The sequence below is a fragment of the Lissotriton helveticus genome, chromosome 12, assembly GCF_964261635.1.
Source record: "Lissotriton helveticus chromosome 12, aLisHel1.1, whole genome shotgun sequence".
NCBI lineage: Eukaryota > Metazoa > Chordata > Amphibia > Caudata > Salamandridae > Lissotriton > Lissotriton helveticus.
Genome location: NC_136073.1, coordinates 853,089,543 through 853,117,491, shown reverse-complemented (window position 1 = coordinate 853,117,491; position 27,949 = coordinate 853,089,543). Strand labels below are relative to the sequence as shown.

The following is a 27,949-nucleotide window of genomic DNA, read 5'->3' as shown; positions in this document are numbered from 1 at the left end:
AATTGTTTTGCAGGTACCTGGGATTCGGGACTGGCCTTTTTTACTGCCAGCATCTCTATGATTTTTCTCTGTCTTGTGAGCGTCAGGAAACCCTGAAGCTGTGAGTTCTGGGTCAATATCGGGAGACATGCCTTCAAATTGTACACTCCATTCCTTTCCCGCCTTGCTTCCTTGGCAAGCAGGATTTTGATGCTGTAGGAGCTACTTGTGCCCAGTGAATGTAAGAGCGATTGAACAAGATATACAAATTATTTCCATTAAAGGCTTATGTTAAATAGTCACAATTCAGGAATGGCCTATCCATGGCAAGTAGTCAAAACCCAAGGCATTTGTTGTAGGCGACGTTAGAAAGAAATCGTCCGTCGTTTAGATTTTTGCTTGTTTTGCCAGCTCTAAATATTGATTCGGATTCAGGAGTGCAAGTTTTTAAGTCCATTTGTTTGTTCGGTTCTGTTTACTGTGATGTTAAATCCTGGTGGTCAACGGGAGAACAAGCGCGGCGCGGTCCCGAAAGTAAAGGAGGATCTCTTGTCCTTATGGGGCCATGTGTTTAAAAACATGGCCCCATAAAGATAAGAAACCTTTTACTTCAGAAGGAAAGCAGGCGAGCCTGTCCAAGTGGGCCGTCTGAAAATGAGAAGAGTCTACGTCATACAAACCCTTTTCCAATGGCTGGCCACCGTTTAGCATAAACGGTGACGCCGGCCAATGGAAAAGAGGGGCAGGGCTTAAAGCCCGTTACTGAAAGCTACTCATCTCGCTGAGCGAGCTGCGCATGTGCGCAGTCATGCTCGCCGAGACCTAAAAAGATGGCCTTCTTTAATGTAACTGTTGCTGATGTAAAGTTCTCCTATGCTTTTGAGCGCAGTTCAAGCTACAAACAACTGCATAAGTAAAAATAAAAATAAAATTCTTAAAAGTTACCCAGAGATGTCACAAAGCCAGCCACCTTGATAACTACATATGACAAGGAAGTTTTGAAAGGGCACTCAAACTCTGAAAGGAGCCAAGAAACCATAGAGACTGTAGAAATGCACCATGATATTGCTGCCAACAAGCCATGCCTTCACCCCACTAGCAACACCCTATGTTCCTGATTGAGTAGCCACATTCTGGCAAAAAACTCAAACCATTGTTTGGTGAAATACCATCCACACTGCACCAGAAACAGACATCAACGTTCACCATTGCAGGCCAGAATAACACCTTTCAAATTAGGAAAACAGCACCCATATCTTCGTTGGTCCTGAAAATCCCAGAATGCACCGGTATTGAATTTGAGAGACCTGAGCTGGATTTTACTCTCATATTAGAACTTGGGAATCTATGCAAGACAGGGGTGAGGGGTCGCGACAGAGCCTCAGGGTACACAATGAGTACAAAAGAGAAATTATTGGGAATGTAACTAAAGTGGGTTGCAGGTGGAGGGGATGCGGAAAGTGAAAGAGAGATAGGAAGAAGAGTGAAGGGAGAACAGAAAAATGTAGAATACGGGTCTATACCAAAATGTTCAAGAACAAATTAATACATACATATTTTACTTTAGCAATAAAACCAATGTAAATATATGGATATATGAAAAATATGGATTTACCCCTGTATATAAACATGTGAAATTGGTTTTATATTGTAGAAATGTTTTGAACATTTTCTATTTATGTATATTTATTTTTTCTTAAACATTAGGGAGAAATATGTTTACATTGCTTTGGGCACTACGCCCTATATGTATTGCTTGCTGCTGCAACATTTATGCAGTATATTTTCTCTGTTCATGGCTTAATTACAAACAGCCGTTACAATGCACTGATTTTGACTATATATGCCCTCGTTTATGTTTATGGCACATCATGTGATCAAGCCACTTTGGAGGCGAAACGCGTCATGGCGGATTGCTGGCACGATTTTGCACAAATAAAGCACTAAGGATTTCAGCACGAAATGGTGGTTTCACTCTACGTTATTCTGTCTCTGTGGGAATAGGGGACATGGTGAATGGCGTTTTTTTGCATATATATATATATACATACACTATCATACACATATATGTGTTACATTTAACTACCACAAAAACATTTTTCACTATGTAATAAACTCTTTTAGTAGTCAGTAAACGTTCACCAACTCCTAAATTGGGGTGCAAACCTATACCCATTCTCTATTTGAAGGTACGCTTTATAGTTGTCCCTTCATACACTGAATAGGTGCAAGATATATCAATATTTTGTGACCAAAATCCTGTTGCAAAACATTGAAAAGTGACTGACTCCTGAGTTGAGTGTGGGAAGGCATTCAGTTTGGGGCCCCTTTGCAAATCTAAACACATATTTGATGGACAGTTGGCAGTGGTTCAGGGGAGCATTACCAACTGTTAAAACCTTTCTTTTAAAGGAACCATTCAAAAAAAAAAAATGCAGACACATTTTCTTTCTGAAAAATGACCAGCAGTTTTATTTAAAGGCAATCACAGACATAGTCGTCTTCTGTCCCTAGTTGGCTACCATCACTGTAATGGCCACCAATCAGAGCAGGCCGCAGTTTGCGACGTGCCTTATTACTATTCGTGATTCATAGGTTGGATTATGACGCATTCCGAATCTGAATTTTGCTAATCTACCTATCAGAACATAGATCAGTTCAATACTTGTCACAAATTGCAACCAGTTGTTTGCGACCACTATTTTGTTTATCTGGCCCTCTATTTACAAATAGAAACACACACACACACTCACACACACATATACACACAAACACATATAGAGTCACATATATATTATATATATATATTATATATATATATATATATATATATATATATACACACACATACATATATATACATATACATATATATATACACACACACACACATTTTGCTGCTTTTATTACACAACATGCAGTGGTATATAAAACATATAGCGCAGGAAAACATGAAATATAGAAAATAGTTCAAAGTTGCTTTGAAAAACTAATGTCATGTTAAAGACAGCCCCCACATCACTCTGGAGAGATTTAACATTGTCAGGGCTACGAGGCAGTTAACATTGTCAGGGCAGATTTAACATTGTCAGGGCTACTAGGGCTACTGTGGCATAAAGATCTAAATTCTGTGACAAAGTTATCTAAATTATGCTGCAAAAATGAAAATTATAAGGTACATTCTTTGGCAGTATTATTTTCATCCCTTTGAACTGTAAACCGTCTTTTTGGAGAACGTTGCAAATTTGGCAAAATATGAGGGAAATCAAGAGGCAAACATGAAAACTCATAATTATGTGGTACACGCTGCTGCCACAGAATTACACGAATTCCCTCACCCTCGCCATGGTCCACTGTTTTATTAATAATATATTCGGGAAAGGTAAATACAATCCAAACATTCCAACTCAATTCCATGTCTGTTGTTTAGCAGCGCTTTGAAGCAAACTATTTCAAGCTAAATACCCCAAAATGGACAAGTAATATTAAAGATAAACAACAGGTAACCGATGTAATATGGTCCGATATTGACACCTAGGGGTTCTGTTGACATTTACAAACTACGTCTAGCCTCATCTTTTATCACGTCACCAGAAACCCTCAATGGTAATACTTCTGTCTGTCTGTCTGTCTGTCTGAATGTCTGTCTGAATGTCTGTCTGTCTCTCTGAATAAGAGGAAGCAAAAGAGAAGGGAGGGAGAGAAAAGTAGAGAGGAAAGGATGTCTGGTGGAGGTTAATGAGGGAGACATGGGAGGTAGAGAGAGTTTAAAAACTGGCCACAAGTTATAAAGAAAATATGGGGATACAGATGAGAAGAGAAGAAGTGAGAAAGATATGAGGGAGACGGACGAAAGAAGGTGGTGTGGAGAGATGGGGAGGGACAGGGAAGGGGACGAAAGACAGGGGAAGATAGGAGAAGGACGAGAAAGGATGGCAGAGTGAGGTAAAAGAGTGAGAAAAACCTGTGGGGAAAATAAAATAAATAGCAGAAGTGGGAGTAAGGAATGGGTAGAGTAAAATAGGGAAACAAAGATAAAAGGCAGGCAGAGGAAAAACAGGTGACAACAAGGAGAGAGTGGAAGACAGTGAGAAAGAGACAGATGGAAGGAAGGAGTATGAGAAACGACAGCTGAGGAGAGGGAGAAGAGGGATAGAAGAAAATCCAGAGGATTAGACAGAGGAAGTGGAGAAGAGGTGAGTGAAAATAAACCAGCGAGAAGAGGCCAAGAAAAGAAAATTAGGTGAGAGGGAGAGACTAGTGGAAAAGAGGGGGGGGACAAGACGACAGTTGTGAGGGGGAGGAGAGAAGAGACATGAGGTGGTGAGAGAGGATACTGAACAGGAGGAGGTTAGTGAGAAGTCACGTAAGAAGAAGGCGAGAGAGATGTGGAAAGGAGGGGAAAGGGGTGGGGGGAGAGAGTCCCCGCAAATGCCAGGAAGCGACTTTCACAGCCAAATCATTATCTCATGACAAGCTGTCTGCAGAGCGACGGCTCCTAATCTGTCAAAATATGCCCGTCAGCCTCGGAGGGTCTGCTCCGGAGAGAGGCCGGACGGGCGGGGTGGAGGGGGGAGAGAGACAGCTGGCTCCGGGCGGGAAGGGGTGGAGGGCCCCCGTGTGGGGGGTACCGCGGGTGGGTGAGAGAGCCGGTGGGCTTTATCCTTGTGTTGGGGCTCGGTGGGGCCGGAACACATTTTAGAGGGGGGTATTGAGCATCAGCATCATCAGGCTTAATTTGCACCCCCCCCCCCCTCTTCCGTGGTGGTACCATCCATGCCAGGGGTGGAGTTAGCCATAGGGTGGCACGTGCAGTGGCACCGTGCTCAAGCCTGGCAAACATGGCCCCTTTCCCTTACTTCCGTTGGGGCCACAACCCTACCCCCCCCCCCTTTCTATGGCACCGTCTATGCTGCTGATGTATATTTTTAGATGTTTGTTCTTTGCTGTACAGAGCCAGCGCGTGTCTTTATTGGCATGCGTGTTAGCTGCACAATACTTTCGCCTTTGCCTCATCAAAGGGTGACGCAAATTAAAATGATAAAAACCCTACATTTGCATTCAGAGACGGGAGCTGGGAAGCACGGCGCTCCTGGTAAAATAAATAGCCGCACTTTGTCAGGCGGCAGCTTGTACTGGAGGGCAGGGTACGGGCTCCAAGGTCGCTTTATTGTTCATTTTCCATCTGAACTCAATCCGCACAGGGGGAGTGGGGAGGGGGGAAGCAAGAGGGAGAGAAAGAGAGAGTGGGAGCGAGAGAAAGATGGAGAGACTGAGTGGGAGAGAGAGGGGAGAAAGAAAGATGGGGAGAGAAAGAGACAGAGAGTGAAAAGGGAGAGAGAGAAAGAGATAGAGAAAGGGAAGAGAAAGAGATGGAGAGAGGGAAGAGATAGAGAGAGGGAAGAGCAAAAGAGAGAAAGAGAGAGAGAGAGAGAGAAAGGGAGATAAAGAGTAGGAGGGGAAAATAGAGAAGGGAGAGAGAGGTGGAGATAGGGAGGGGGAGGGGGGGGGAGAGAGAGAATGTATGTGTGTGTTCCAGCACCGCTGTTGATGATTGAGAGTGTGTGAGTGTGTGTGTGTGGGGGGGGGAGTGGGAAGGGGGGGGCTCCCACAGGATGACCTGCAGATTAGCATTCCAAGGCAGGGGAGCTTCAAAAAGCCAACCGCCTTTCGTATACAAATCTGTTCTCTTTTACCAAAGAGGAAACCGACCTCCTTTCTCCAGAGCCCTTTAGCACCTGGACAGGTGGGAACATTAGCTAGTCAGATAGGGGTGTCCACCCCAGGATACTGTCACGCCCAAGGTGGGCTACATGAAGTGGAGGCGACTTTTCAGAGTTTGCCATCTTGATGACGGCAAACTAAGGATATCTGGGACAGGGTTTTGCCCAATTCCCACCGGAAGGCATATAGTGGACATGGTCTACCCAGGTGTAAGTAGTCCATTGGCTACTACCCTACACTCCAATAATGCCTCTAAATTCAGTTCTTAGGGGAGCCCCTGGCACCGGGAAATCAGATCCTGCTGACCTGCAAAGAAGAAGGACACTGAAGAGCCGTAAAAGCAAAGACTGACTAAAGGGGTACCTGACCTGGCCCCAGCCCGTCTGCTGTTCCAGTCAAATTTGCAGCTGTCGTGCCTCCCACAGCCTGGGAGGACTGCCTACTTTTAACAAAGGACGCCCATGGTGCAACCCAAGAAAAACCGTGAGGACTTGAGACTCGCCAAAAACCACCACCGCCAAGCACCACTGCACTCGAGCCCCCCCCCCCCCGCCCATGTCGAGGTGGGCCAATGGTGTCAGCATGGTCCCCAAGCTCTCAAGAAACAAAGTCCACCCTGGCTTCACCCCTCGTAAACTCTCCGACGCTGTCTGCAGCCTCTGTGTGCAGGTCCTCTCAACTGTGAGTGCTCTCGGACGAAGAAACTAGACACCTCAAAGATCCTCTGCACCCGGCCGCCCCGTTCCTAGGAGAGGAGGACCACCAGTGTCCTCATGTCCCCTAGCATTGCAAGACTTGAACCTTCTGGTTGGGTCAACCCGACTGGCCTCCCAGCCCAAACCTGCAGCCTCTTTTCCCGCACACCGATCTCCGTTGACTAACATGGGCACCCGACGCTGCGTTGCACCACTGCATCCGGCCGCCCTAGTGCCGCTGGAGGTGACCTGCTGGTGCTGCCTTGGACCTTGATCCATACGCACCTTCATGCCAGGAAATCGGTCTTGTAAGTCGCTGTTCTCTACCTGAATGCCGTACTTGTTTTTCCTCCCATAGGATAACATTGCAGGTTCTTAGAAATGCACTGTCGACTTTTTTAAAAGTAATATATTTCTCTTGCAAAACGTACTGACGTGATCGTATTGATTATGGTGCCTAAATATATATATATCGGTATGTGTTATTTTAATAAAATGGTGTGGATGCTTTATTGAGTCATGTGCATCATTTATTGACTATTGTGAGTATTTGCAGATGTCTTACACTCCTCTCCGATAAGCATAAGGCTGCTCGACCACACTACTCCATAGAAGATCTCCATGGGATTGCTAGAGGAAGCCCCTGTCCGCATACAGGGGAGCCCCTGGACTCTTTGCCCAGTATATCTTTTTTGTTATCCCATAAAAAGAGCCGGCTTTCTACAGTGGATGAGTTTAAGTTGAAGGGCAACAGGTACAAGAGGAGGAAGGGGCATATTTATTCCTGGAGTATAACAAAGAGGGGTGTGTATGGGGCCAGTGCTGCTCATCCAGGGGGGCTGGAGCTCTTCACATGGGTGGTGGGTTGGGTGTGTGAAGGGAGGGCATGCCAAGGGTTGGAGAAAATTGTGCAGGACAGGAGGCTGTGTGCACAGGGTCAGGCTTACAAGGGTTGTAGGGCGCGAGCTAGGGCAGGCTAGTATATATATACATAGGAGTGATATATGCAACAACGTGGACATACACGGGTTCGAAGAATGTGTAGGAGCGAAGGAAAGGTCTGGGCAGGATTGGGGCGTGCATAGAACTGGTGTGCACAAGCGTGGAGTATATACAAGGGTGCCAGCAGAAATAGGGAGGAGAAGGGTAGAGCTGAGAGGGTGAGTGCTTAGGTGGGGGTGCTGTGCACAGGGTAGGATGCTCTATGCATTCTTCAGAGGCGTGCGTCGTGAGTTCACCTTCATCACTTAAGGGCTCGTTGGAGACCTGTCCCACAGGAGGAGGCCACGGGAGGTCTTGCGTAGCCTGGAGCTCCTCTACAGGAGGCGAGGGGCATCAGTGGCAAAGCGGATGGAAAGAAAACAGAAGAGAGTGATAATGACACGAGATGAGAGAACAAGAAACACCCCAGGCTACGCTGCTGAGACCACCATCAAGGAAGGGCCTTCTAGACCAAAACTACCCAGCGAGTGCAAAGCCGAAACATCCCGCATAAAATCTGGATTCAAACACAAAGCCTGTGCACAGAGATGGAAACACTGAACACAAAACTAGGAACAAGTGGAAGAACAGGAAAACAAGTTGAAAACTAGACAGCTGGGCACAAGAGTCAGAAGCACTGGCTTGTGAGAGATGTGGCCACGGTTTCATGCAAAGTTAACAGGAAAACCCCACTTGAAACAAAGTGAAATTCTGGTCTTCATGGGTTGCGTTGACTAAGCGCTTTATGAAGGTGAGGTGATCCTGTGACGGGATCTCCACTTTTTGGAATTAGCCAGAAATAACCCTCTTCAAATGTTGTCTTATTTTTGTGACCACTAATAAATGCTTCCATCACATTCTACCTACATTGCAATATAAAGTTATTTTTCTACCATAATCACGGTGCCGTGACTCGGATTGCTCAGCTCTGAGGAGCTAGAAGAGTTTTTTCCAAGAAACATTGGAGGAAAAGGGGTCTCGTACCCAACTATTAACAGGTAAAAAAATGTAAGTGCTTCAGACAGACATAAGAACATGGTTCATGCATTCTTCTGTTTGATGTAATGTTGTTTGATACAAGGGCGGGCAAAAAATTGAAGTTATAGAATAGTCGCTGTGATAATAAGGAAAGGGGCGGGGGTGTATCAGGCACTGAGGCTATATTTGATTGCTTTCCCATGGAATGACCCACATATCAGAACTTACCTCAATGTCATGGGCTGTGTCTGATGTGCGCATCACGAAGGACCCTTCCGTGCAGGAGTAGGTCAAAGGCGTGATGCTAAACCCAGCCTCCGCCAGCACTCTGAACGAAGCACCGGTATTGGCGCTTGGATACTGTTTGTAGGGGCATCACCTTGAGGCGGTTCATGTTCCTGGTCACTTGTGGAAGATGCCCTCCTACTAGTTCTGTGTCTCCGCCCCTTAATTCTGGCCCCCTTTCCGCTGCTTACCTCCTTCATCGGGATCCTGCCGCCCAAAATAGGGTGAGCCATCGAATTTTGTAAAAGATACAATCACAAGTATAATACATTTTGAATTCTTGTGTTCTACTTTGGCATGTTAACCGTACGCCTTTCTTTGCCATTACTTTTGATAGAGAACAGTAGGCCATGAATGGCAGTAAGGGGTACAGGTCCTGAAGAAGGCCATCGATCCTCAGTAAACCTTCGAACTTGTTGGCTGAAACATGTCGACCAAGCGATGAGAGGGTCATTGATTGCCCTCTACATGCCCTGGCTATTTGATTATGATATAATCAGAGGCAGCAAGAATTAAACAATCCATTCGTTTGCTCAATAGATAATATTTTTTTATGAGGACACAGTGCCTATTTAGGCAGGTTTACAGGTGGGGAAAGCAGGGGTCGCGTGCACTCTGTGTACAAGCAGCAGATTAACGAGGCAATAATCTACAGGGGCCCCGAGGGCACAGCTCCTGCAGCTGCTCCGCGTGCCTGGTGGCATCTGAGGCCTGCAGGCTGGGGCTGGTGCCAGCAGAATCCACAGCAGGCTCTGGAGAGGGCCTTTGTGCTTGTCTGAAGAACAATTAGGTAGAACAAGGCGGTGTGAACAAATGTATGCAGCGTGAGTGGAGAGAGGGGGGAGGAGGGGGTGTGAATGGGAGAGGAATACTCCAAGGGACCTGGGGATGGATGCAGCAGCGAGAAGTGTGAGGTCGAGTCAGAGGAGGAGAGAGAGAGAGAGAGAGAAGTTGACACATGAAGAAATGTAGAGGGGGAGGGGTGGAGGGGAACCACAGGCAAAGAGAAAGAAACTCCCGAGAGAGAGAGAGAGAGAGCGAGAGAGAGAGAGAGAGAGCGGAGAGAGAGAGGGAGAGAGGAAGAGAGAGAGAGAGCGAGAGAGAGCGAGAGAGCGAAGGAGAGAGAGAGCGAGAGAGGGAGCGAGAGAGGGAGCGAGAGAGGGAGAGAGAGCAGGGGAGAGAGAGAAAGTGGAAGAAAGAAAGTGGAAGAGAGAGAGAGCGAGAGAGAGGGAGGGAGAGAGAGGGGGTAGAGAGGGAGAGAGAGAAAGAGAGAGAGAGAGAGTGAAGAGAGAGAGAGAGAGAGAGAGAGAGAGAGAAGAGAGAGATGGGGTAGAGAGGGAGAGGGAGAGAGAGGGAGAGGGAGAGAGAGGGAGAGAGAGGGAGAGAGAGGGGGTAGAGAGAGAGAAAGAGAGAGGAGAGAGAGAGAGAGAGAGAGAGAGAGAAGAGAAAGAGAGAGAGAGAGAGGGAGAGAGAGAGAGAGAGAGAGAGAGGAGAGAGAGAGCGAGAGAAGAAAGAGAGAAGAGAAAGAGAGAGAGAGAGAGGGAGAGAGAGAGAGGGAGAGAGAGAAAGAGAGAGAGAGAGAGGAGAGAGAGAGCGAGAGAAGAAAGAGAGAAGAGAAAGAGAGAGAGAGAGAGGGAGAGAGAGAGAGAGAGCGAGAGAAGAAAGAGAGAAGAGAAAGAGAGAGAGAGAGAGGGAGAGAGAGAGAGAGAGAGAAGAGAAAGAGAGAGAGAGAGAGAGAGAGAGAGAGGGGGAGTGAGAGATGGGGAAGAGAGGGAGAGAGAGAGAAAGGAGAGAATGAGAGAGCTAGAGGAGAGAGAGAGGGAGGATAGTGAGAAAGAGAGAGAGATGAATAACAGAGTGTGTTCAAAGAGAGAGTTGAGACAGAGGCGGATGGGGAGCTTGGGGGATTCCAGAGAGAGAGAGAGAATGAGAAGAGCCGAGACGTGAGGGTCGTCGAGGGAGAGATGAGAGGAGACCGAGAGGCGGGGAAGGGAGAGCAGACATCAGTCTAATTAAGCAGACAAAGCTTTGTTTTTGTACCTTCTTTTAAGAGAGCTGTTTTTACAATCTGCCTGGTGCGCACACCGAGAGACAACAAAGGGAAGCTCCTGCCTCCCTTTACTTGTCATATATTGCACCCTAATAGGGTCGTCAGCCGAAAGGTGGACCGGCTGATGACAGGGGCCGGGTTGGATGAGCGGGGACGTTTCACCTGGACAAATGTGTGGCTACAGGAGTTGCCGCCCCTAATCGGACCGGGAAGTGCGGGGATAAACCTAATACGGTGCAATATATGACATATAAAGGTAGATAGGAACTTAACTTTGTTATTTTTTTCACAAATAAGCATAGAATAGGGATCATGTAAATGTAATGTAAATGTAAATGTACAGGAATTTATATAGCGCAAATCACCAAGCGGTTTCTAAGCGCTTGCTTAGGGAACCCGTCCTGGTATTCCCCTGTGAGATAACCCCGGCAGGGTATCCGCAAGGTGAAAGCCAGGCATCCCGCCGCGAGGGGCCGTTGTGGAGATTAAGCAAGCTATTGCCCAGAGTCGCAGAGTGTGAACCCGTGAATCGAGTAGGCACCGGAGCGAGAATTGTCGAGTCCATGGACATTTTAGGACTCAAGACCCCGCCGAGCCGGGAATTGAACCCTGGTCCTGGGCTGACCTCTGCTTCCAGGTCTGCCTCCTCTAACCAGTGAGCCACACTTCTCCACATCCTAGAGACCTGAAGAATGCCTGAGACCTGTTTATGGGTGCTAGAGGCCGAAACATGTCAGCGAAATAGGGGGACACAAAGGCAACTGTACCTGAAGGCGTCCTCTGAATACACATTATAGTATTTTTATTCATACCCAAGGTACCACCTAATAAAGGCAATCTTTGTGGTACACAGTCAGGTATTTTTAATTGGTTTAAACTGGATTCCTGAAATGTTATCTAGAGGATATTATTTTAAGAACCCCCTCAAATAATTCATGAGGTGGACTCTGCCCTGGCGGTACCATCTTACCAGGTTGGGATGATGTGGCCGACAATGAAGCACGCCACGTGTCACATTACGTGGTTGAGACCACCTCATCCAATAACTTAACACTCTGAGTTAGAGTGCTCACTGAGGGTAACTGCACCTGAAAAGTGTGAAAGCTACAAAGGACCCTACGCCCTCACTATATAGGACACCGCGTTTCTTTGTGGTGATGTGTCTTCTATGGAGGCAAACGCAGTGTTTGAAGCCTCCGCTTCTCCCTGTGTGTGAACAGCATCATGGGTTGTGGCACAATAGTATGTAGACGTGCCATTATGTGTTTCGTGCTGTTCCACACAAGTACTGTAGAAATGGCACTTTGTGCGTCATGTGCTGATGCACACCTAGACATGGAACTGTGTGCTTCATGTGCTGCTGGACACCAGTACTGTACACATTCCACTGTGCGCGTCATCTGCTGTTGCCATTGCTCGTACCCGGTGTTCTCCGACCGACTTAAGTGGTTCAAGATTTATCCTGGCACCTACTGTGCGGTGTTCTGGCGAAGGCAACCTACGGCGCATTGGCATTGCTCATTCGTGACAGAGTGGCGGCTCGTCCCGAAGTACCCTTACCGACCTACTCGGTCGTTAGGTGGTACATGACACCACTCGCTTGGCTTAATCAACGCTGCCCTTTTCCCTGCACAGCTGACCCAGAGAGGCAGATTGATCAAAAAATCCTGACCGACCCATGCGGTCTTAAGGAGTGACCCGACACCCAATACGCGGTGCCCAGCAGTGGCCACTCTGCAAACTATAACTTGTGTTTGTTGTGTGCTTAGTGCACACACACACATAGACACACCATAAACAATGTGTTATGTTTATCCTGTGCTTAAAACCTACATGGACACTCTGTAAACTTGACTCTGTGTTTATCCTGTGCTTATCACATACAAGGACACTCCGTTAACTTTATACATGTGTTTATCATGTGCTTCGTGCACACACACACACACACACACACAGACACCTATAAACAATGTGTCATGCTTCTCCTGTGCTTATCACATACAAGGACACTACGTTAACGTTACACATGTGTTTATCATGTGCTTTGTACACACACACAGACACCTATAAACAATGCGTTATGTTTATCCTGAGCTTAAAGCACATAAGGACACTCCGTTAACTTTACACTGCGTTTATCATGTGCTTATCACACACAAGGACACTCTGTTAACTTTATACATGTGTTTATCATGTGCTTCGTGCACACACACACACACACACACAGACACCTATAAACAACGTGTCATGCTTCTCCTGTGCTTATCACATACAAGGACACTACGTTAACTTGACACATGTGTTTATCATGTGCTTCGTACACACACACAGACACCTATAAACAATGCGTTATGTTTATCCTGAGCTTAAAGCATATAAGGACACTCCGTTAACTTTACACTGCGTTTATCATGTGCTTATCACACACAAGGACACTCTGTTTACTTTATACATGTGTTTATCATGTGCTTCGTGCACACACACACAGACACCTATAAACAACGTGTCATGCTTCTCCTGTGCTTATCACATACAAGGACACTACGTTAACGTTACACATGTGTTTATCATGTGCTTCGTACACACACACAGACACCTATAAACAATGCGTTATGTTTATCCTGAGCTTAAAGCATATAAGGACACTCCGTTAACTTTACACTGCGTTTATCATGTGCTTATCACACACAAGGACACTCTGTTAACTTTATACATGTGTTTATCATGTGCTTCGTGCACACACACACACACAGACACCTATAAACAACGTGTCATGCTTCTCCTGTGCTTATCACATACAAGGACACTACGTTAACGTTACACATGTGTTTATCATGTGCTTCGTACACACACACAGACACCTATAAACAATGTGTTATGTTTATCCTGAGCTTAAAGCATATAAGGACACTCCGTTAACTTTACACTGCGTTTATCATGTGCTTATCACACACAAGGACACTCTGTTAACTTTATACATGTGTTTATCATGTGCTTCGTGCACACACACACACACACAGACACCTATAAACAACGTGTCATGCTTCTCCTGTGCTTATCACATACAAGGACACTACGTTAACGTGACACATGTGTTTATCATGTGCTTCGTACACACACACACAGACACCTATAAACAATGCGTTATGTTTATCCTGAGCTTAAAGCATATAAGGACACTCCGTTAACTTTACACTGCGTTTATCATGTGCTTATCACACACAAGGACACTCTGTTAACTTTATACAAGTGTTTATCATGTGCTTCGTGCACACACACACACACACACACACAGACACCTATAAACAACGTGTCATGCTTCTCCTGTGCTTATCACATACAAGGACACTACTTTAACGTTACACATGTGTTTACCATGTGCTTAAGGCACACAGACACACTATAAACAATGCACAATATTTATTCTGCGCTTAAAACATACACGGACAATCTGTAAACTTTACACTACGTTCATCATGTGCTTCATCTACACATACATAGACATAGTATAAAAAATGTGTTCTGTTTATCCTGTGCTTAAAACATACATTGACACTCTTTAAACATGACTGTGTTTGTCCGGTGTTTGTCCGGTGCTTATCACACACAAGGACACTCTGTTAACTTTATACAAGTGTTTATCATGTGCTTCGTGCACACACACAGACACCTATAAACAATGCGTTATGTTTATCCTGAGCTTAAAGCCTATAAGGACACTCCGTTAACTTTACGCTGCGTTTATCATGTGCTTATCACACACAAGGACACTCTGTTTACTTTATACATGTGTTTATCATGTGCTTCGTGCACACACACAGACACCTATAAACAATGCGTTATGTTTATCCTGAGCTTAAAGCCTATAAGGACACTCCGTTAACTTTACACTGCGTTTATCATGTGCTTATCACACACAAGGACACTCTGTTTACTTTATACATGTGTTTATCATGTGCTTCGTGCACACACACACAGACACCTATAAACAACGTGTCATGCTTCTCCTGTGCTTATCACATACAAGGACACTACGTTAACGTTACACATGTGTTTATCATGTGCTTCGTACACACAAACAGACATCTATAAACAATGCGTTATGTTTATCCTGAGCTTAAAGCATATAAGGACACTCCGTTAACTTTACACTGCGTTTATCATGTGCTTATCACACACAAGGACACTCTGTTAACTTTATACATGTGTTTATCATGTGCTTCGTGCACACACACACACACAGACACCTATAAACAACGTGTCATGCTTCTCCTGTGCTTATCACATACAAGGACACTACGTTAACGTTACACATGTGTTTATCATGTGCTTCGTACACACACACAGACACCTATAAACAATGTGTTATGTTTATCCTGAGCTTAAAGCATATAAGGACACTCCGTTAACTTTACACTGCGTTTATCATGTGCTTATCACACACAAGGACACTCTGTTAACTTTATACATGTGTTTATCATGTGCTTCGTGCACACACACACACACAGACACCTATAAACAACGTGTCATGCTTCTCCTGTGCTTATCACATACAAGGACACTACGTTAACGTGACACATGTGTTTATCATGTGCTTCGTACACACACACACAGACACCTATAAACAATGCGTTATGTTTATCCTGAGCTTAAAGCATATAAGGACACTCCGTTAACTTTACACTGCGTTTATCATGTGCTTATCACACACAAGGACACTCTGTTAACTTTATACAAGTGTTTATCATGTGCTTCGTGCACACACACACACACACACAGACACCTATAAACAACGTGTCATGCTTCTCCTGTGCTTATCACATACAAGGACACTACTTTAACGTTACACATGTGTTTACCATGTGCTTAAGGCACACAGACACACTATAAACAATGCACAATATTTATTCTGCGCTTAAAACATACACGGACAATCTGTAAACTTTACACTACGTTCATCATGTGCTTCATCTACACATACATAGACATAGTATAAAAAATGTGTTCTGTTTATCCTGTGCTTAAAACATACATTGACACTCTTTAAACATGACTGTGTTTGTCCGGTGTTTGTCCGGTGCTTATCACACACAAGGACACTCTGTTAACTTTACCCTGTGTTTATCGTGTGCTTTGTGCGCACATACACATACATATCCACAACGTATTATGCTTCTCCTGAGCTTAAAACATGCAAGGACACTGTAAACTTTACACTGTGTTTACCATGTCCTTAGTGCATGCACACATGGACACACTGTAAACTTAACACTCAGTTTATTGTGTGCTCAGTGGACTCACATGCAGACTATGTGTATTGTGTGCTCCCAAACACACACCTACTATAAATATATCACTGTGCGCACTGTGGTTAGTGGACACGCAGTCTGCTAACATGACACTATTTGTATGATATGTTTAGTTCAAGCACAGATATAAAGTGTTTATTCTGTGCCCTTCGTGTACCAAGAATTAGTATAGTACTCAGGGCATACAGAGGAATCATGGCTTGCGGCGACTTATAAAGCAAGGAAAGGCAAGAGCGCAGAGTCGCGATCACCTCCAGGACCACCAGTCTGGATACAGAGGGTGGGAAGAGTCACCTCCTGAGATGAGAACTACACAGTGCACCAGAGAACACTTCTCATGTCCTTGCGTGAAAGGCTGACGTGACGTGTCAGCAACTTGCCTGAACCTGATCCCATCCTGCCCCGCTAACCAGTGTCAGCACATCGCAAAGGTCACCTCCCAATGGATCCTGCAGAAAGCGTATGCGGATCTTACAGGGCTCCACATTCGCACAAATTCTGTTTCATGTATACATGTATTCAGTGTCGGCTTGGTAATGTGGGTGCATGGGCATAGCCCAGCCCCTGAGGGACAGCTCTGTATTGGGTTTTTGGGCAGAGTGCTGGCTGTTTTTGTGGTGATGTTGGGGGTGTGGGGCCTATGTCTCCAGATACACACAAAAATTGGCATGGTGCCCTCAGAAGTCTGCTATCTGCTCAATCGGCTGATCTGCAGTTCATCAACAGAGACCCAGTGAGTTCCCTGTGTGCTGCTGACTGTGTTTGTCCTAAACCCCAGGCAATTCCAAGAATTGGACGAGGATTGCTCCCTCACGCAATGTGCCATGCTTCATCATTTGCCACCTCGTCCCACCCTGGTATGATGGAACTACTGGGGCGGGCAGAATGGGGCTTTTCTGAGCGAGTTCTTAGATATTTCTATTCTTTCAGGGCAGTGATTTAGGGCCAGTTTAGTAAGATTAAAAAACCTATGGGATGAACCACTAAAGTATCCTTTAATCTGGTGGTATCCCTGGTTAGTTAAAAAGATTAACTGGGGGAAATACAGGATGCATACTTCGGTACGATGGTCTGTATGCGTCACTGTATAGTATTAAGTGCTCCTATGTGGCTGCCATCAGACCCCTATCATACCGGGCTGGTTTGGATGTTGCGCACCTTGCGGCAGAAGTTGGGTCCACAGAGGAGACGCGGCCTGAAAGGCCCATCGTGCTAGAGAGAAGGGCAAGGAAAATGTTGGTTCCCTCCAGGGGGAAACGGACTGCTGCTATTGTGTCCTTTCCACTCCCCCTAAGGTGGGCTTAGTGCTTGGGCGAGCCTCGGACACCCTGCTGCTTGCAGAATGAACCCATAGGCAAAGGGTGAGGGGTGGCCAAAGCCCCCACCTGGAGGTGGGTCAGTCACCTCCCTCGCCACCGTGGTCAGGTGCAGAGAAGCTCTCTCCCCTCCAGGCCCGGTGTCACTACACCCTCGGCACCAAATTCTTCCCCGAGATGTGCACTGGCATCGAGCAGGCATTGTCTGCTTGCTTATTTTTTTCTAGGTTTATGGCTCAACCACCACTGTGGATGGTTTCACCCGGGTCCGCTATGGCCAACTGTAGTTCAACCATGTCATTGAGACCCAACATCCTGAAAGTTTTTCACATGGTTCGGTCTAACTAACGAAAGGCGACAGAAAAGCCGGCTCCTACCAGAGCTTTGGCTTTCAGTAGTCAGTGGGGGCACCCAGGGCTCATCCTGACAATCAGGGGGCCAAAAATTATGAAACCAGCCTGCTCCCTACATCTCATTGCGTAATCTCTCTCTTTCCATGCATCCATTCTCTCACTCTCCTCTCTGATCCCTTTTCTCTACCTTCCACCTCCCTCCTTCCCTCTCAGCCTCCCCGTGCCTGCAGCAATTAATCTCGGGGATCTGGGAAAGTGTCAGAGGCAGCAGGAGCAGGCCTGGCCCTTTAAACCCGGCCTCCAAGGATTCCAGCCCACTGGGGAAATGCCCGTGGAATAGAAGGCCTGTCCGGCCCTACTCACAGTAGCTCCTGCAGTTGAGCTCTGGCTCCAGAGCCAGGGCAAAACAGGGCAAAACAGCTGCATCTGTCTCCAAAATGGGAATCAGAGCCTTAAGATTGGAACGAAGGAGAGGGGACATTCACACGATTCCTGTTCTTTCTGATAAGGTATTAGGGTTACCCTCCATGGATGGGGCGATGGTCACAGCTCTCCTCAGGAGGTATAACTTGGGTTACTTTAGGTACAGGATCCTGTCTCCCATCCTGGGTTTAAATGTAATAATCTCATGCAACCCATGTGCCACTAAAATGGGTAATATTAATATCTGTTATTTACAGCACTTAGACAGCTTAGGTATCAAGCACCATATATTAAACAAGTTATTAATCTGAATACTGATTATAGGTGATTGTTGTCTCGGTTCATTTTTACTGAGTGTCCGATTTGAATAAGAGGCATTTACAGCACCTGGTAAATATCCCGCTCCAAAGCCCAGTATTTGCCTGAAGAAGTAAACATCTCACCCCATTAGGTCTCAAGCACAACCTGGGCTGCTCTAATCCTGGCCCCTAGTAGGGATCAACGCGAGGGGGTCTCGTTATACTGCGATTAGAGAGTCACACAGGGGTTAGGATTAGCAAGAGATCCTCCAACGTGGGTGCTTGATAGACCTTATGCTTGCCATATCAACTTTACCAGGGCTGGATTGGGAACCCAAAGTATCTCTGGCAATTTTAACGGACCAGCCCCGGCGAGCAAGGGGTGGGGGCTGTTCGGTACAAGTGTGAAGACCTGCTGCATTTGCTACCGGGGGCCAATATTGTAGCAGCACTGCAAAACCTGCCCCAGTAGCAAAACCAGTCTCCAAAGTTATGCCCGATGCCCACTATGGCCAATCCATTCCCGAGCTTTACCCAATGAGAGGAGATTGATTGTGACATGGGCATTAGAGGTACCTGCGAAAGCTCTGGAGATGTTGTCTTTTTTCCATTCCCATGGCTGGTCATACTCGTCGGCAGGCCGCTCGTCATCTTGGGGCAGGCGGCTCTCGCGGCCCCGGCCCACTAGGCTTACTTCGGGGTCTGAGTCGGCTCGGATGTGCGTCTCGTATGGGGTGTCGTAGAGCTGCAGGACTTTTGTGGATTTCTTGGCTCCCTCTGGCTCCCGGTCTCCTCTCCAATGGCAATCTGGGGTCAGGAAAAACATGGTCAATAGACTTCGACGAAGTTCATGGATTTGAACAGGGCACAAGGATGGATGGGGAGATACTGACATATGACACGGTCCAACCCTACCTCACCCCACATTCTATGAACATTAAACCTAGAATACGTGGTGTGACCTACTGATAAATGAGGAGATATCCCCACTACCAGCTGCTTCCTAGAGGTGCCAATCTCTGGTGTAATAAATACCCTTATTGTTGACCTTTGGCCTTCAGCACATTTACCTGCGATCACCCGTTGGGCTTCGTAGGGTTCCATGTAGCCATTATTCTCTGGTCTCGGTGCCTCTTCCACCTCGTCTTTTGACCCGTGTTGTGCATCGAAAGGGTCTGAATATTCACTGTCCTCTACAACCTGTAAAGAAGGAGATCAGTCTTAATCAGTTTATCGCATATCAGGACGGGAAGTTCATTATGGGAAATCATGTCACAATAGGTTTCAAACCCAACGAGACACGAACAAACTAAGAGACATTCTAGAATCCTGAATATTAGTGATTAAAAATGGGTAAACAGAGCCAGACAGTATCGAGGGACATTTTGGAATCCCTACTGTTGGTGATAGCTGGCATTGTGTGTTTTGGTAAAGAGAATGAGACATCATCGACAAAGGTGTATTCTTGAATCGGATTGTTGGTGATGTTGCAAAGAGAATCGGGTATCAGCCAACAAAGAGACATTCTAGAATCTGATTGTTGCAGATGTGGGATGTGGTAGCAAGCCAGACACCAAACGAACAAAGAGACATTCTAGAATCTGATTGTTGGTGAATCAGGATGGGGTATAGAACCAGACACCATCAAACAAAGGGACTGTCTGGAATCCTGACTGGTTGTGATGTGGATTGAGTAAAGAGAACATGGTATTATGGAACGAAGGGACATGTAGAATCCTTGTGGCAGGGATATGGGATCTGGTAAGGAGAACTAGAAGTCTCCACCCCCAACCATTGCACAAGATGCACGACGCTGGATTTCGTGGCAAAGCCTTAAAGTGGATACGCTCCTTCCTCACCAGCTGAACTCAGAGAGTCAAGCTCCCACTGTTCTTCTTGGCCCCTATAGAGATCAGCGGCAGGATTCCCACGGGCTCCTCGCTGAGTCGCACCCTCTTCAATATCTACATGGCCCAGCTCGCAACCATCGCCAGAAACCACAGACTCAACACCATCTCCTACGCTGACAACACCCAGCTGATTCTCTCCCTCACCAACGAACCTACAGCTGCTAAGATCAACTTTCACAACGGGTTGAAGGCAGTAGCCGCTTGATGAAGGATAGCTGCCTCAAAAACTCAACTCTGACAAAACCGAAGTCCTCATCCTGGGCACCACGCCCTCCACCTGGGATTTATTTTGTATACTTATAAAGCGCGATCCTGTCACCCAAAGGGCATCCTGGCGCTTGAACTTCGGTCAACATCACTTTTCGCAGCTCAAACAATTTTTGGAAAGAGATGCGTTTTTAACGCTTTCCTGAACGGAAGGTAATCCCTATGGCTTCTCAGAGAGAGTGGCAGGGAGTTCCAAAGTTTAGCCGCTGCTACACTAAATGAGCGGCCGCCCATCCTAACTCTCTGAAACCTCGGGACCACCAGCAGTTGTGCCGAAGAAGAGCGGAGAGGCCGCGAGGCAGAGTACCAGGTGAACATGTTCTGCAGTAACACTGGACCCTGTCGGTGTACTGCCTTAAACACCAGACAAGCCGCTTTATACAGTACACGCAGGTGCACCGGAAGCCAGTGAAGATCACTTAAAGCTAGGGTAGAGGAGCTAAAATTGGGGCGAGAGAGAGCCAGCTTAGCGGCCATATTCTGCACCCGTTGTAACTTCCCCAGCAGAGTTTTTGGAGCCTCCAGAAGTAGCGCATTACAGTAGTCTAAGCGACTTAGAATAGTCCCACGCACTACTTCTGGCCTGGCCTGAGCGGGGAGAAGGGGTAGAACTTTGCGCAGCATACGTAGCAGCATCATGCACGTAGAGATGGTCTTGTTAACGTGCATATCAAGCTGTAAATTTGGGCCGAAGATCACCCCCAAGTTACGAGCTGACTCCGCCGCCGACACTGGCTCGGGAAAAGTCACAGGCCAAAAGTTCTCTGGAAGTACTCGCGGGATCCGGTCCATGGAGCAATGAAGCACCTCCGTCTTAGTGCTGTTAAATTGGAGGGAGTTAGCCCGCAACCACTCCGCTGTGGCTGCCATACAGCGATGGAAAGTCTCCAGTGGGACCGCGTTATTTCCTTCCAAAGAAAAGACCAGCTGGGTGTCATCAGCGTAATTAAAAGCCGAGACACCAAAAGATTTTATGAGCTGGACCAAAGGGCGTAGGTATAGATTAAAGAGTATAGGGCTGATGGCCGAGCCCTGAGGGACCCCCTGCCCTACTTTCCGTGGTTCCGATCGAAATGGAGGTAGCGAGACCAGCTGCTGCCGATTGCTGAGGTAGGATACCAGCCAGTCTCTTGCTCCCTCTGTGACCCCGCACTCCTCAAGCCTCCCGATAAGGGTCCGATGGCAAACCGCATCGAACGCTGCCGACATGTCGAGCAGCACTAAAAAGGCCGCCCGACCACTGTCGACACGCGAGCGAAGATTGTCCAGTACGGTTACCAGTGCGGATTCCGTCCCGTGCCCAGGACGGAAGCCAAACTGTGACTCATCGAACCATCCAATTTCCTCCAGGAAGCCCGAAAGAGAGCGGGTCACCCATTTTTCCAGGATCTTAATAGGAAAAGGGAGCAAGGAAATTGGTCTATAGTTAGAGAGACAGGCGGGATCCAGAGTTGGTTTCTTGAGCAGAGGAGACACTACTGCTAATTTCCAGCAATCGGGAACAGTAGCCAGATCCAGAGATTGGAGGCAGATGGAATGTAAAGGCTGAAATAGTTCAGCCTGAAATGCCTTCCAAAATTTAGGGGGCAGTGGATCGAGCGGAGATCCTGATGACACCGTGTGTGCCATACCGCAAAATTCCTCAAAGGAAGGGTTAGGAAAAGATCTTAGTTGGGGTCGACTGGAGAGATTTTCCGGAGCTACCAAACTAATAACCGAGTCATTCGGCTGGGGTCGACTGGATAGATCGTCCGGAGCTCCCAGCCCGATACCAGAGACAACCGGCCGAAGTCGACTGGACGGGCTAACCGGAGCTCCCGAGCCGAGATTGCCCAAACTAAGAGACCAATCACTCGGCTGAGGTCGACTGGATGACCCGTCCGGAGCTCCCAGACCGGGCCCCGAGAAAGCCGGCCGGGGTCGACTGGACAGGCTAGCCGGAGCTCCCAGGCCGAGATTGCCCAGGCTAAAAAACCCGTCACTCGGCTGAGGTCGACTGGGTGACCCGTCCGGAGCTCCCAGACCGGAGCCAGAGACAACCGGCCGGGGTCGACTGGACGGGCTGACCGGAGCTTCCAGACCGAGAGCAGGAGGCGAAGAGTTCTTTAGACCGTCTAAAATCTTAGCGGTCTTTTCCTCAAAGGCACCAGCCAGGGAGTCACACAGAGCCTGTGATGCAACAACCGTATTGGCCACGCATGCAGGATGAGACAGGTCCCTGACGATTTTAAACAGAGCCTGAGACTTGTTAGGCGCTTTGTTCAAGGTGGATTCCAGAAAAGCCGCTTTAGCCAGCTTTATCTGTGCCTTGTAGCCCTGCAATGCCAGCCTGAACGAGGCCCTTGCTGGAATCAAATAGTGCTTCCTCCAAGCCCTTTCGGCGCGTTTACAACTTAGTTTCAGTTGGCGCAATTCCTGACGTATACCAGGGGCACGCCCGATTCAGTCTACCTCGAGACTTACGAAGGGGCGCGACCTTGTCTAACGCATGAGTAATAGATCGGCACAGAGTTAGATAACCTTCCTCTACCGACTTACTCGGACAAAAGTTCTCAGGTAATAGAGAGAGTGACGAGGATGAGTGTAGTAGCCGGGACCAAGGTCTACCCATTTTAGCCTGTCCGACACCAGCCTCCCCGGACGGATGGACTCCTATCTGAAGGGAGAAAGCAACCAGTGAGTGGTCGGTCCAATATTGACAAAGAATGTCATTGACCACTGCAGATTGTGCGTCAGCAAAGACCAGGTCCAAGACATGGCCCCCCCTATGGGTTGCTGATCGGACCGGTTGCTGCAACTGAATATCTCCAAGAGCTTGGCATAGTGTCGTGAGCGCACCATCCAAAGGACCACCCTGCCATAAGTTGAAGTCCCCTACGACCAACAGCTTAGAGTGGGTGTTGGATAGATCGTATATCAGGTCGATAAAGTCTGATAGGGAAGAAACAGAGCCCGGCGGGCGGTAACACAGCACGCCGGTAAGCAGTGTTCTCTCAGAATCTTTTATAGAGAATCCCATCAACTCAAAGCCCAAGACCTCCCTGATTTTAAATTGGAGGAGCCCCAGCGTTTCTCTATAGATAACACCTATTCCACCGCCTCTGTTCTTCAGCCGAGGAGTGTGAATGATTTTAAAGCCTGGGGGGCAGGCCAAACCTAATTCGACCAGGCAGTCCTCACGAGTCCAGGTTTCAGTTAAAAACAAAACCTCCAGCCCTGAGGACTCAATGAGAAAAGCGATCTCTGTGTGGTGCTTACAAAGCGACCGAACATTAAGCAGACCGCATGACAAAGAGCGAGGCGAAGATGAAACAATAACATTCTGCGTCGAGGATGCCTGATGGGATGACTCCTGGTGGCTTGCAGCACTCAGAACACCCCCCCCCCACCCACCCACCGACCACACATGTAACCTCAGCATCCTCATTGACTGCTCGCTCTCAGTGAACCGCAAAATCAATGCCGTCTCACCTCCTGCTTCCACACCCTCTGCATGCTTCGGAAGATCTTCAAGTGGATCTCCACCGAATCCAGGAGAACGGTCACCCAGACACTTGTCAGCAGCAGACTCGACTAAAGCAACGCACTCAATGCCGGCACCACCCAAAAACTCAAAAGAAACAGCAGTGTATCCAGAAAGCCTCACCAGACTTCTCCTGGACATCCCCCACTGTAGCCCCATTTCCAGTCACATGAAAGACCTTCACTGGCTACCGACAACAAACTAATCACCTTCAAGCTCCTCACCCAGGCCTATAAAGCCCTGCACAACACAGGGCCGGCATACTTCAACCACCGCCTCTCGTTCTACACACCCACCAGACATCCCCGCTCCGCCCAACTGGCACTGGCCACTGTTCTATGGATCTGCAAGACCACGGCTGGAGGAAGATCCTTCTCCTACCTCGCTGCGAACACCTGGAACTCCTTGCCACTGCATCTCAGGCAATCAGCGTCAATGCCTCAATTCAGGAAGGACCTCAAGACCTGGCTCTTCGACTGAACCACAGACCCTCCCCCCACCCCCTCAGTGCCTTGAGACCCTAATGGGTGAATAGTCGCACCTTACAAGAAACCTGATTGATCAAACAGTTGGAGATTGTCGGACTGTGATTGTTGGAGACTGTCCGTGATGCAGCATTGAGTGAAGAGAACTGGGCGCATTTTAGAACATCATTACTATTCTGTAAAATTGATGCACTGGGGTGAGACGTCATCTTTAGAATGCGAAAGATAAGTTCTTGTATGTACTGCTTCACTTAAAGGTAAGACCGCTGCACGGAGGAGCTTAATTTCAATATAGCGCATAGAGGAACATGTGTGGTCAAGCACCATCCTATAAAATGACAATAACTAAGCGCCCTATCAAAAGTGGGAAGAACGGGACTGAAGAACCTGGTAACTACTGACACTATAAACTGTAATGTATGCCGGTGGGGCCCGTAACTCCGACTGTGAGGTTCACACAGCAGAGGAAGCAATTGGATGTGCCCAAAATCCAAACAGTCTCAAAAGCTTTAATGACTTTGGGGAGAGGATGTGGCTTAATAACTAGGGCGATCGGATTTGAGTCTCGGTAGGGACGCTGAACATCCTGTGATTCTTGGCAAATCACTTCATCTCCCCGTGCCTAACAAAAATGAATGTGTCCATGTGTAACGCAACTGATGCTCATGTAAAGCGCTCTGATACCTTCGGGTCTAGTTTGCGCTATATAAAACACCACAAAAACATGATTTTGAAATCCCAGCCTGTTATTAAGAATCAGACACTCCTTCCTGGCACGACTCTTAGCTCCTAGAAGCTACAGCTTAAGATTCATCTACACCCCCTCTGTGAAGCCTTTAGACTGGACCTCTCAGCAGAGTCAGATTAACAGATTCAGAAAACTTTCCCAAGCAAATAATTCCACATGTACAGAAAAGACACCCCCCTGCGGTTGAAACAGGTTATCAAGCGCCCAGACCGCCCTACTATAAAGCGCGAACGAGAACCATGGTGGAAGCAACCGGTGAGAGTATGAGTTAAGAGGGGGGCACCAATCTCCAGGGACAAATTAAGCTAGGATAAACCTCTGGTTTGGACAGTGGCCCCTACCAGGAGCCTTCTTCTGGTTATCCCTGGCTCTGATTGTATGGACCTTGGTGTGCCTAACTACAGCACTGAAAGTTCAGGAAGTGAGCAACTATGAAGACAACTAAAACAAGCATTGTCAAAGACATTACATCAGGTGTTGGCAAGCTGGTGGGATTGATATATATATTTTTTATTGCAAGCATATGCCACGAACAGAAAAAGAAAAGAAAATATACAACTGCCTAAAAGTGGCTGCCACGTGCTTTCAATTAAAAAAAAAAAGAAACAAAAAGCTTCCATCACGTTTATTTTAATAGAACAAATGGGTGCTTCCTAAAATGCAAACATATGTGGAAACCTTTCTTAATTTTAATGAATATCTAGGGAAAATATGATTTTTCTTGGTGCAAGAAAGGGTACTATTGGCTTTGAATGACTCTAGTCCATGAATCTCCAAACTTTTCTGTATTGAGAGCTACTTATGTTCAATTAAACGCATTGAAAGCTACTAATATTATTAGTGCTGTATAGTTTCAATTGTATAAAAATTCAATCAAGGAAAATCTTTCTGATTTGATAAGCTGGGCTGCACACAGGTGATCTTCTCAAAGGTAGCTGGAGAGCTACAGTAGCCCACGAGCTACTGGTTGGAGACCCTTGCTCTACTCTAAAAACCTGTGGATGGTTAAAGATTAAACTGGAAAAAGACTGGGAAAAAAGAATAGGCAGAAGTATTTGCTGTTCCTGCCCTAGCACTGGTCTGCCCTGGATTTCAGTTAGATGTGCACGTGTGATAGGGCAAAATGCCATCATTCTCAGAGCAGGAGAGCCTGTGATTAAAGTTGACTGATCCACTGCCCCATACTGTAAGCTGTGATGGGCGTCAACACAATGTGAATGACAGCAGGACAGACCAACGGATGAATAGGACTGACCCGAAGGCCCTGTAAGTATCCATGTACGCATGCATTATTTATTTTTTAGGATTCTTCTATTACATGAGGCGGCCAGACATCTAAAGCGGTCTCCAGCCCAGACCGATAAAAATAGAAAGGAAGAGTCCAGTGGTGGGTTCTTATATCTCCTGAGACCACAACAGGCTCAGACTAGACTAGAGTAACACAAGACGAGGACAGCAGCCACTTGAGACCAAGGCCATGGCAACCAGAGTCTAAGACAACAGCCACCGGCGACCAGGGCTAAGGCACCTGGACTAGCATCATGGCCAGCTTGCATGTTTCTCCGCGGGGTCACCTCACTGCAACGGCACCTGTGGTCCGACAGAAAAACCAGAGCATCCAAGGTAAGCCGGGAGGTAATTACAGAACAGTGTAAAATGCATTTACCCATCTAAGGGTACACGCAGCGTGCTGCTGCTGTGTTTTCTTGCACGCGCTAACTTAGCGTACCAGGTGAGCGGTAGACACGCCACTTCCGGCCCTCAAGACGTGAAGGCAGAAAACCTACTAGCTGGATTGCAACTGTTTCCATTTTTGTTGCTCATGAAATCAGCCGCTAAATCCTGTGAGCTCAGTTATCCAGATGGTCATTCACTCAGTGATTCTGGCAGACAATCTGAGAGAGCCCGGCTCCACAGCTGATGCAAGGGATCTCCCTGTCAGTAAACTCTGTGACTCACAGGCTGCTCATTTTTGCAATAAACACTCTCAGACTCAACTGAGCAGGTGAGACAGTTTCCACCGTTCCCACAACACTGGATTTATCCTGACGTCACCCAGACAGACAGCTGGGACGTGTTAGCGACGAGCCTTTGTTTGGTTTTATGGAACTAAACTTGGAACCGCTCCTTCAGCAGCCAGGGGGATGAAAGCTTAGAGTGTGAGAGAGATGCTTCAGCTTTTAATGTCTGTGCACCCAGCTGTCAAGCCCCCACCCCCAGCTGTCATGGCCGCAAACTCTTTTCCAGGGGTCCCAGTTTCACATAGCCACCCCCCACCCCTAACCTTCGGGCTGGGGGACCAGTTTCAAATATCCCTGCCAAGGAGCCTGATTTATACACTCGTCAATCCAGGAAGCCCAGTGGACTCAACCCTGGCATGGAAGCCCCAGTTGCAAACTCACCGGTCCATCACAGATGCACACTAGCCTTGCTTGGAAGCTGAGTCACACACTAAGTCCCAGATGCACACTCACTGGTCCTGAGAGCTGAGTCACACACTCACTCCTCAGTCCCAGTTACACGTGCCCCGAGAGCACGTGCACACACCAGCCTGTCGGTCCCGGCTAGGGCACTCCTGCACCGTGTGAGCTCAACCACCACTACCTCGTGGGTCACAGTTAACA

The 27,949-nt window shown here is 47.3% G+C and overlaps 1 protein-coding gene across 1 annotated transcript in view; it reads right to left on the bottom strand.

Annotated features, from left to right (window-relative positions):
* SHD (Src homology 2 domain containing transforming protein D) overlaps window positions 1-27,949 on the bottom strand; it is a 52,258-nt gene that overhangs the window by 14,066 nt on the left and 10,243 nt on the right. The window contains exons 2-3 of the mRNA XM_078669526.1: window positions 19,463-19,592; window positions 18,969-19,199 (exon numbers count right to left, since the gene is read on the bottom strand). Of these exons, the coding sequence (XP_078525652.1) occupies window positions 18,969-19,199; window positions 19,463-19,592 (361 nt within the window). The remainder of the gene's footprint in view (window positions 1-18,968; window positions 19,200-19,462; window positions 19,593-27,949) is intronic.